Below are 13168 nucleotides of genomic sequence, written 5' to 3'. Positions count from 1 at the left end.
CTGTCTATATAGAAAAAATATACCCATAACTATTTCAGATTTCAATCTCAAATTTAGATAAATACTTACATTGGTTTACAGTACTAAGCGTATCTTAAATTATCATTACTCCTTTAGTTGACATAACGTAAATAATTATTAAACATACATACCTATTACTTTTTTTTTTAATATATTCATCGTGCTGATGTCCATTAAATCTTTGTATTGTAAATTAAATCTAAAATCTCAATTGAAAATTTTAAATTAAATTTTATTTTATTTCTAAATATTCTAAACAAGGTTTAATAATCTAATACTTAACATTTTTTAAATTCTATTAAACTCTTTAAAATTAAAATATCAATAAACCATATAACATGCTCTAAGTAATTTTTTACATTGAACTATGATAATGAGTCGATTCATTTTTAATAACCGTTAGGTTAATCCAGTTAACAGATGGTGTCACATAGGCGAGGGTAGCAAACTAGTAAATTAGACATTTATTTGTATGATATTGAGTGATAATGATATTGACTCGTAAGATTGGTGACATTGTAGTATGATCTGGTTGTTACACGAAAGTTCAAAAGGTGTTGTGTATTCAGGTGCATTTTCGAATAAATAAATATATACCATTAAGACAGCTGTTCAGTATTATAACTCGTTTTATTTGAAAATCATCGGGTCTTGTGTTGTACCTAGTCGATTAGCCAAGTATAATGTTGTGATTAACTCGGATCATGTGCGTATGTATTGTTATTTATGTGACTAATAAACTTGTGTTTTTCTATTATAATCCTAAAAATTACCATTTTATGATTTTTATCAATACTTTTTAGACTCGGCAATGGATACTTAAATTCCATTATTATACGTACATATAGTTTTGTGCTGAATCTTATCTCCTGCTACTATTTTTGAGTACATAGCGCCAACGACAGGTGGTTATAAGATACAGTCATTCTGTTGTTAATTTCAATTAAACATCACAATCTGTAATTATCTTATAGTTCATTGGTGACATTAAAGCCTTCCGTGAAAGTCATTTGTGTTAACAAATCGAGTCACTATATAATAGCCACGTCACCTCAGTTGATTAACTTTAAGTAATTAATACCTCATCCCTTACTCATAATTACCATTTATGAAAGAGGATAGATCCTCAGAATTATGTCACCTATAAAAGTTAGTAAATGTTCATCATTCATGCTTCTCGGCTCTAAATTTATAGTCTATAATAATCGGTGAAGTATACAATATCCATACATGATTATTAAATTCGTAGTACTATGTAAGTAAAAAAAAAAATAAAATCAATCTCCATAAAAAAGGATTGTATCCGAAAAATAGTCAAATGTTTTTAACATTCAAATTATAAATAGATACGTAAACAATTATTTTATGAACATTATACTTTCTATTATGCACTTGTCTGCAATCAATGTTTATAAAGTACTAAAAATGTATGAAATATATTCAAATAGAAATCAAAAACACTTGATTCCTCCAATTTTTGGATTGCTTCTATTAAACAAAAATAAGTAGTCTTATCAAAAATTTTAGAATTTTAGAATTTTAGAACCAATAGATTCTTTAAGTTGTTTAAATTCTATATCAACGATACAATAATCTAAACTTATCTAAATTAACGATAAGACATCCATAATCCATAACAGTAATATCCAAATATATACATGATAAATTACCCAATATAAAAATAATTGTTAGAACTCATGTTAATTTTAACGATTTTTTATTTTTATTTTTAATAGACACCTATCTGTCATTAATTAAACACTTGGACAAATTAAGTTTAATAACTCGTTGTAGTAAATATGATATTGTTCAAATAATTGCTGTAATATAGCAAATTATCTACAAATGTTTTACTTGTTGCTTTTATTTTATGACGCTATTATATTAAAATTATTTATACAGTTGGTCAACTGCATCATCCTATATACCATTATAATGGTCTAATAAAACTTTAAAAATATATATAATATTATTGATACTCAATGTTACTAACCCGTGTCTATATTATGGAATTAGATAATACATATCTAACGTTGAATTTCTCTTTATTTTAATATTAAATCATCATTAAACTTGTTGATAAAACTGGATTCTGGTGTGTATTTTTGAAGTACCTACCTAATTTAAAACTATAAACAATATATTATAAATATTGAATACAAAATAAATAAAAATAATGTTGAAAATTTTTATTCATATATAATTAGCGACAACTTTACAAACTCCACATTATTACGAGCAAAATAAAATTAATATATAGTCATAGAATATAGATGATAATTTTGTTATTTAATACAAAAATTCTTATATCCATTCAAATCTTATCAAAATGAAAATATACTTCAAAATATTAGTTCGGTAAGTTATGTAGATAGATAAATGTGAATTACCTAGTTTATTTTAAACTTAAGAATTTTTTAGCTACATCACTATATTGATATATTTTATAATTTTTTATTTATAGGTAAAATGTATTAATATTATACTATTGTCATCATACAAAATTGTAGAAATATTTTCAATACATATGATAATATAAATAACGTGTAAATATTATTGACGTTTAAAAATAATATTGCGTTATATTTTTGCGACTTCTAACACTAATTATATACAATATATATATTATAAATTATATTAAATACATTATACTAAATGTATTTTTTTTTTTTTTTTTTAGGTTTTTAAATAACTCTTGAATTTGATGATGTCTCCAACTCTGTATACAGCTAGTAAGAAATATTTTCATATCTTTTCATTAATATTAAAAATTAATTTCTATTTGTTAGAAATACCTATATTTTTAAATAATGATGATAATTAATATCTTACATCGTTTCTTTTATCATAAAATTAGTAGTTAAAAATACAAGTTATATTTATATTTTATAAAAATTATAGTTTAATTTATAATTTGAGAACTCTTTTAAGAAAAAAATTCAATTAACTCAAGTATAATAGTATACAATTATTAATATATATTATAATATATATATATAATGTTAAAAACATATTTTCGCCAAGTCTTAATATTTTTATACCTTAGAAATCGACATCTTGAATGAAAACAACAAACTATATTATAATACTATGATTAAATCATTTGTAATTACTTAATGAGCTGTATCTAATTAATAATGTATTTAAATAAAAAATATGATTCAAGAATATTGAGAAACCTTTTAAGTAAAGGAAAAACACTTAAATATACATCAAAAGTTAATTATGTGTATACTTTTAAAGTCCTACTTTTATTAGTAAAAAATAAAATCAGTAAATTATCCGATTTGAGGTCCAAATATTCTAATGACCTAGAAACAAGGTACAAACTATAATACAACCGTGACAAAAAAAAAGTGTCTTATTATCACCGCAAACAATGCTTGCAATGTGATAGCAGCTATATAATAAATGAGTGAGGTGCAATTGTATCATGCATTACTTTTATACTGGATTAGTTTAAGTTTATTCACACCTACATAAAGCCGTGTTTTAAAATTATAACTCGAATAATTTTTCATTTAACGTCAGAGAAAGTAGATAAAATGATCAAAATAAAATACTGTAAGTACCAATACTATACGTATAATATATTATATACTAAATATAACTGTATAATATTTTTAACTTTGTTTTTAATACAAATCAACCATTTTCAAATAATTTTAGTTAAATAAAACCAACTAATTATCATTAAATGTAAAAGTGGGTTTTTAAACTGTTCTAATATTATACATAAATCATTTATAAGTTTTATTTTTATTTCGTTATTATTTCTAATTAAAATAACTGAAACTAAACGCACAAGATAAATAGTAAAAAATAAATAGTTTAATGATGTTTTTATTCCTTAAAATCATTTAAATCGAATTAAATTTATGAAATCTAAAGATTATTCTGATATATTTCATTGAAAAATATGCATGCTGTTATACTTTATGACTATCTATCAAAAATTTTATTTTTATTTTTTAAAGCTTATTTTAATATCATATTCTAACAAAACATAGTGTATAATACTTTCAAAAACCTCTTGAAATACCCACTAATAGTTACAAAATTTACTTTTAACCCTCAATTCAAATTAACTTTTAAAACATATATTAATATAGGTACAACTTATAGTTAATATATTATAACAGTTTTTAAAAATTTAATTAATTATAATCAATTTAGTGATTATTTAGGTATTTATAAGAAAACAAATTAAACTAATGATTATATTATTATTTTATCCTTAAAAATCGTAATCGTAGATACAACTATAATAAACAAATGATATTCTTAGTAAATACAAAAATAAGTAATAAATTCTGTAATTTATTGAAAAATTATCATTAGTTATTAATTTTTTCAAAGAAATCAAATAATTCATTAAATATTTAATTTAAAATTATAAAACAAAAAATTTATTTGCAAAATATTATACAACATACAATAACCTAAATTATTCATTTTCAATAGTTGTAAAAAATATAACTGTTATCATTTTTACGCTATTTATTTTTTCCATTATAATTACATAATTTTAAATGTGATACTTTCTCCTTGCCATTTTTTACACGTGAGAAATGGTCAGTTTTTTTATTTTATTTTTGTAATATTAAAAATTACAACATACCACTATTACTTTATTTTTAAACCAAAAGTATTAATATAAATATATTTTAAAAAAAAATAAGAAAATCAAGAAAATATTAAATGAGTATTCAAATCTACAATAAATCAATTTATTAAAATATTGTTCATTAATCATGATTACCTAAGTTTGTTTTGATAAAACACCTATTATTAATAATACCAAGGGATTCGCATACATTTAAATCTAAAATCATGTAATATAATTCAAATATTAATAGGTACGTATATTATATACTTACAATCAATATATATACTATATATTACCATAATATAATAACATTTATCATATTGTAGACTATTTATTATTCTTATTTTCAAATTTAATGTATCAAAACAAAAGCTTAATATTAACGCACACCAAATTAATTTATTTATAGTAATAACTTATCCTTTTGTTATTATTATTGTTTACCTATTGTAAATATGTTTTTTTTTACTTCTGTCAAAATGTCTAGTTGTAAATATAACAAATATATGAATTTACAAATATTTTAGCTGGGATTTCATACTAAAAATCTCAACAACAAAAAATGACACGAAAGACATAGCCATAGTTAGAGTTTCAAATTAAATCCAGTTAAAATATGAACTTAAATATAATATTTTAAGCCTTCCAATATTAAAATGAGATTTTATTGTATATATAATATTTACCTCTATTTTATTGAATAACCTACCCCGACTACCCCGCATTTTATACTAAGTAAAGAAACAAAATATTTTTAAATAATATACGTTCACAAATTTTATAAAAATAGTTTTTTTTTTTTTTTTTAATTTCCTAATCGAATGTAAACATTATAAATAACTCAAATCCCAATAACAAAAGAAGTCTCTTAAAATTATAATTATATAATTATTCCTATAAAAACACCTACTTGATTCATTTTTAATAAAATAATAAATATTTATTTTTATTAAAACCTCGACATCAGCAACAATAGTGACACAATATCAAGCCCTTAAATATGATAAATTTTAATAATCCTATTATATTTCAACAAATGTAACTATAAACGTTATATTTATGAAATTGCATAGGTAGAATAAAAAAATATTAGAAATTAAACTAATCAATATTTATAAAATATATTATTTGAAATAAAATATGATAAGATTACTAAATCTTTAATCTTAAAAACAGATATTATATTTTATATATGCTATGTGCAAAATGTGACTTATAAATTATATTTTATACATATTTTACATACGTAAGTTTAACTACTGAAATTTTCGTTCTATCAGAACACAAAAATGAAAATAAATTAGAACTAAAGTTTATCAAAATTATATTTTTTATATCCATGTGTTGTGTAGGTATATCATCATAATTGATTAAAAATTATTAAATTGTACAACAAATTAGGTAGATGGCAACTGTGTCTATAAAACATACTAACAATCAATTTATATTTTTATGGATATCATGTTTGAAAACAAGCAAATATATAATATTAAAATAAATATGTAATTACAACAAATAAACAAATAAACAAAAAAATATACGTAAGTAGATGACAACTGTATCTATATTACATAATAATATTAATCATTTTAATATTTATATGGATATTTTGTTTGAGAACATATTGTTTCACACATATTAATACATTATAGGTCAAGTTCATACAAAACCATTAGTTTTTAAATTCCTGTTTGATAGTTATTTAATTTTATACTATATTTAAATACAAACATATTATAAAGTAGGTGATAAGAAATCATAGGCAAATTTTTAAAAAAGGCATTAATTTTATTATTTATTATAAATATACAATTTGTATTTATTTAGTGAGAATCAATTTATATTTATATATATGTGTGTGTTTAATTGTTCCTTACAAAGCATATTATATATTCACAAAAAATTATAGCTAAAACGAATAAATAATTATTATGCACTTGTAATTTACATGATTGCATTTATTCCGTATTATTTAGATACGATTAACATTATTTCAACGTTTCTAATTAACTATGTTAAAACAAAACAATTATGTAGTCTTAATTAGCATAGGTGCACAAATGAGAGAAACTATTTTAAATAATATGTATAATTACATTCATTATGAATAATTACCCTAAAATAAATGTTAAATTATCGTTTTGATAAGTTACAAAACTTATTATCGTTAGCAATATGTAACAATATACAAGATATACATTTTTAACATGAATAATGTCCAATTATATTTTGTAGACAACTTTTTCTTGAATTTAATACAATAAAATCATCATAATATGTGATGATGATTAAGACAACTCCTTTAACTCTAGTGTTTCTAATAAACTTGATCACAAAAATTTGGTTTTTTACAAATATATAATAATAATAAAAATAAATATTTTGAGCAAAAACGTACATGTATAATTGAACAAATTATATGAATAAGAAAAAATTTTATTTTCACAGCAATATAATTCAAATTTAAAGATATATTCAATTTCTAAGTACAGCCTTCTAAACATTAACTAAGGTGCGAACTTTGTGATTACTATAATTGAAACCCTGGCCGGATCTTGTTTTTTTTTTTTTTTGTTAATATTGTTATTTGATTATCTATTCGCTTCTTCGCTAGTATTATTGGAAACCCGTAAAAAAGCGATAACACGAGGGTGATAAGAATGTGTGACAATCTTAACAATATTAAATGCAAATACTATTAGACGGGCCCCCATTACTGGTTAGACAAATTAACGTAATTTATGGGTTTACTATCAGACATTCAGTGAGATTGGATATAATATGGGGGAACTGGAAAAAATTAATTTTTCTCAATGACTCGGAATCGTGTGAATGGCGCCATGCACTCCAACTGCGAGTGCAGTACAGAAAAGTTCATTTGTTTTTCTGTTTACATTTTAACCTCAATAATAGTATACAGAATTATATTCATGAAATGAAAAAAGTTTCAATACATATTTACAATCGCCATTAGTATATTTTATTAAGTTGAGCATTTAGGTATACACTTATTTTAATTTACATAAATATATTATCTATCTTAAATTCATATTATCAATCAATAACAATATAATATTAACTGTTATAAGAATTATGGACTACAAACTCCATACCGTCAATTTTAAAATAAAGATGTTATTTAATTTTGAGTTTTATTAGTTTATTTTATAATATGGTAAAAATATATAATATTATAACAATTAAATACTATAATATGATAAATTATGCAATATTTTGGAAAAAATTAAATCAACCAACAGTAACCCTAAAAGTAAAATAAATTACTAGCTATATTAAAAGACATATTATGAAATATACTTAGTGGTATAGGCTGACAGATCATCTTTGCTTAGAATCATTTTTCGCGTACACAATGATAAACCTATCATTGAATTTAAATTTAACTAACACATCCATTACAGTGACCACTTGCTATACACCAATTTACAGCAGATCGGTATCTACTTGCTCACACTTATTTTATTCAAACATAAAAAGTAATACCATGTTATTTTATAGACTGAATTTTACAAGAATAATAATTTAATTTTTAAATTATAATACACCAACTTTTATCATCTTGTAAGACAATAAAAATGCTTAGATTTAAAACTTTTGAAATGTTTTCTGGTATCAAATTAGTTCTAGTTGGTTGAACCAACTTACTTCTTAGATGGGTCAACAAATTCTCAGTATTTTTAAAAATAACTAAGAAAACAAAAATAATGAAGAACAGGCATTTTTATTTTAAAAAAGTAGTATTTGACTAAATTAATTTTATATTTTAGCAAAATTTCTAAATAATTTTTAATACTTGAAATTCAAAATTTTAGATGCAGAGCGAAGAGATGAATTATTGATTTTACAATGATTTCATAAATAAATGAAAATTATTTTTGTGTACGTAAACACCATATCTTGTCGAAATAATTCTTCAATTCTAAACTTCAGGGGTGGTTTCCGGTGGCAAATTGAATATTTTTGGTGTATTTTAGAGGAAAAAGTAAAAAGTTTCCAGCAGTTTTTAAAAAAGTCGGAAAACCCTACAAAAACGGTGGCGGAAAACGGGAATTTACCCATATGAGTATATAATATATTATGAATCTCACTATACACAATGACATTTTTGAATTATATTAAGATAATATCTATTTAGATTATAAATTTATTTTTGATGTCTTACGGTATTTACAAAAAGATAAAATTAAATTTTGAGTTATACACATTTTTCTAATATTGTATAAATTTATTTTATTATAATAATTAAATATTACATTTACCCAGAAAAAATTACATCAATCTACTTTAATATTTAAAGTAAAATCAGTGACTTTAATATTTATATTAAAAAAAAAATTTATGTATCACATAATATATCTAAAGGGAAAACTTTCAGATCCTTTCCGCTCAGAATCGTTTTTCGTGTACAATATACTCGTATTATATCATTGAATTTAAATTTAACACACCCATAATAATGACCCACTCATGATACCCAGTGTACAGCTGATCGGTAGTCACTAACCTACTTTATCTTTATTATTTTATTAACCATATATATTTTTATTTTTTTATTATCAAGTCATTGAATACATACGCATTTAACAAAATACAATAATACCAAAATCTTACCTATTAAGCATTGAATATATTTTTTTATGAGTTTAGATACCAACCGAAAAAAATGTTAATTGATAATTTTTGGTAAGTTCGCGAATATTTTCCTTAGTATTTCTAATAAGTCATAAGAGACGATTTATTTAAATAATATCATCGGCAAAATGTTATTCAATTCATATTATTCTAATAATTTTATTTCGTCACAATAAATCTTTTAATTTCACATAAACAAAGATAGAAGTCTTCTTTGTATTTGTTTTAATCTTTTTACAAAATCTTTAACAATCTATTCTCTAATACCACGTAAATTAGACAAAACTCAAACCACGAAATAATGTATCACCCTGAAATAAACCAGTAATCACCACAGAATCTTTTGACACTTTAAAGCCTAGATTTAACCCATTATGTAGGTTTAGGATATAGGGTAATTTCCTTATTAATTAAATTAGTATTTGTGAGAAACTACTAATTTATCATGAATCCAGAAAACTCATACACTACATTAACATGATTATCTATATTTTGAGTTCTTATTTTAAAATAATTTGAAAATCAACTATATAACTATTTATAATACTATAACTATATATTATGCTATAAATTCAAGAAATCATTTTTAGAATAAAAAATAAGTTCCTATTATCCTTTTGAAATCTTAATTTTAATAATTGGCAATTTAATATGATTAAACTCAATGCCCAACAAACTAATATTCGAATGAAAATCCATATAATATTACTACTCGTATTTGTGTTAAATTTGTATATTTTTTATATTCTACTACTGTTTAAAGTATTGTATTTGTTTAAATAAATATAGAGGGCGCTTGATAAACAATAATATTACTTTTCTACCTATATTTTTTTTAATAGAATTTGCATTGCATGATGTTAATGTACCTATTGAATGTATTACATAAGTGAATTAGAAAGTATTTTAAATAAATGTAAACATTATTATAATCAGTTCTGCAAAATTGATCAAATAGTGTTATTCTAAAAAGATAATTATTTATTTTACACTCACTAGTGTTGATACATACGAGTACATGTTTTCCGGGAGTTTTGATAACAGATGTGGAAAAGGAATACAAATTTGTATGTTAGGAATGTACGAATTATGGACACAAATGCAGTGATATATATCGATAGTTTTCAAACTTTTTTTAAACACGGTTATCTATACTCTTGGTTAATATTTAATTGTTTTCATTAAAACACAAAATAACATAAACAAAACTTATTTTTCGTATTATTAATTATTTTTGTACATTATCGCAATTTGTTTGAAATCGCTGATATGTGTATATCATAAGATAAACATAGGTATGTGTAATAATAATAGAGAACACTTAAATGTATAAAATAATAATATACAAACTATTATTTTCTATGACTATCTTAAAAGTAAAAACTATATTTAAATTATTATTTTTAATTTTCGTTTAAAATCTCTTATATCTACCTATTGATACAATAATATACTGTTATTATACGATTTTCAAACATATTTTTTATAAATAACATCTTACTACATATGATAAAAATCCCACAATAAAGTTAGGTTTTTAAGTTAATTTTTAGTATTTAAATATTATCAATGAAGTCAATATTACAATGAACATTTTCTTTTTCTTTTTTCTTTCTTAATCAAAATGTTGAAGTCATTTTTGATTTGTGAACAAAGCCAGACAATGTTTGTTATTTGTTTAAATAGATTTATAATTAAGACGAGCAGTTTATTAAACAATTCGACTACTTAATTTAAGTAGTTTTTATCACGAAGCATTACATAATGGAGAATAGATAGTAAGTACCTATAGTTGTATACCTCTACGCTATGGGGACGTATTAAAGTTTGGACTGCAGGTGTCCCGAAGGACATTCGGTCGGGTGTTCTCGCCATGATAGGTATATGTAATAATGTAATATAATATACATGCATAGGTTACTACCTGCCGACTGCGTTGTCACAGAAACGTGTACATAGGAAAATACTCGTAAACATTATGCATTTTTTTGACGCGTTTATAGAGACGGACGAACAAACACACACACATACACATAGATATTACATTATGTTATTATAATTTAGTGCTATGTAACCATTGCCTTTATTTCGAGCTACATGATATTCGCGTCCACTGAATTGGGTTGTTATACTAATGTCTGTAGGTAGCACGCCAAACAATAAATCGTTTATAATATTAGTGCATAGCTTTTTAACGAGCACGCGCGAGATAAAACCGGGAGATCGGGGAAAAATTTATTTACCCGAAATCAAAATATTTCACTAAACAGTGAAGATAATACTCTAATATACATTGTAATTCATAATTTATTAATGAACGCATTCATAATAATGAGTATTTGACTGTTCAAAATGATATTATTAATTATCCTAACGTTCTAAATATTTATTTTTATAAAAATGTGGTTAGGTCATAAATTGCATATCTTTATGGGGGAGGTTGTACCTATAGATCTTTAGTAGAATTATACAAGATGAATTACAAAAAAACTACTTTAAATATAGTTATATTGAGTCACATTTTGATTTTTGATTAAATTGTTTATTGAATTTTTTATTATTATTATTATTACAACGTTTTCATTTATTTAAACAAAAACAACATTAAAAACTATTAGGTACTCGTACTTACGACTTAATTAAATTCTTTAATGATCTTAACCACAATACTTGTTACACCAAAATATGTGTAGCACATATTAATTTCAGTAATAATATACCAAATACATGTACGTAATTATTTAATCAATTTAAAATAATTATAGTGTAATAATGTTATACCCTTACAGATAATACCTTCTTAAAACTTTTTCTTGAAATAAAAGCTTAGCTTCTTAGTTTCATCTAAACTTAAATTATTAATTAACACACTCTCGAATATTTAACTATTGAAAGGTTTAAGACTTAAAAATATTAATTTAAAGTGCGTATTCATGCAATAAACATAAGTACTAAACCTTTATGTTTAATACTCAAATTATATAATTTATTAATTTATTAATAATTAAGGGTATGCAGACTCATCATAGTTCTTATATTTATTATATACTTTTTAAATATGATCACATTTTGGGGAACCGCTTCCCAAAAGAAAATTAGAAAACTTCAAATCATCTAAAATAAATTCTTGAAAATAGCATTAGAAGCCCCCTGGTTAATGTGAAAAAGACAACTTCACAACAACACGGGACTAACTTATCTGTCGACTTAGATAATCAACCAATTTAAAAACTTCTATAAGACTCAATAAAACTGAAGGTGCACTGCATTACAAAATCGGCAATAAAACCACTATAATCCTAGGCTAAAGTCACGCCTACCTCAAGATATATTTTTAGAAGCCTAAGAGGGCTAATCAAACAACTAAAAATCTATCATAGCTATATTTATTATAAAATTGTATGTTGCGTGTTATAAACCTAGATAATTCCAAAAGATGATTTCTTGTGTATAAAAATGCCTATTTTATAAACTGGTAAATTAGTTATTTTGTAAAGGTACCATATTTATTGAAACAATTAAAATGTGTACATAAAAAAAAAACGATCTCATATAAATATATAAAAAATATTATATGCAAAAATATGTAAATAACGTTAAAATGTTTTATTTCTAAATTTAAAAATAAAATATAAAATTACAAAAATGTCGAATATTTAATTCAAATTATATTATAAATAGTTTTATTCAAAGTTGTTTAGATTAGGTATGCATTAAAATATTTTTTTTCAAATACTATTGATCACAATAATATTATTTGTTTTTGTTTTATTATAAAAATAATTAAATCTTAATTTCTTATTTAATCTGTAAAGCAAATAACAGTACTCACGTCCTACATATTATGTAGACATCTAACAAAGACAAATTATTAATAATACAGCA

The 13168-nt window shown here is 22.7% G+C and overlaps 1 protein-coding gene across 1 annotated transcript in view; it reads left to right on the top strand.

The window, feature by feature from the left end:
- The first annotated feature begins 2004 nt into the window (after nucleotides 1–2004).
- Nucleotides 2005–13168, top strand: part of LOC114129714 (pancreatic lipase-related protein 2-like) — a 32107-nt gene continuing 20943 nt past the window's right edge. The window contains exons 1-2 of the mRNA XM_050197101.1: nucleotides 2005–2116; nucleotides 2702–2753. Of these exons, the coding sequence (XP_050053058.1) occupies nucleotides 2726–2753 (28 nt within the window). The 5' untranslated portion in view covers nucleotides 2005–2116; nucleotides 2702–2725. The remainder of the gene's footprint in view (nucleotides 2117–2701; nucleotides 2754–13168) is intronic.

Source organism: Aphis gossypii, chromosome 1, assembly GCF_020184175.1.
Source record: "Aphis gossypii isolate Hap1 chromosome 1, ASM2018417v2, whole genome shotgun sequence".
Classification (NCBI taxonomy): domain Eukaryota; kingdom Metazoa; phylum Arthropoda; class Insecta; order Hemiptera; family Aphididae; genus Aphis; species Aphis gossypii.
This window is presented reverse-complemented; position numbering and strand designations above follow the sequence as displayed.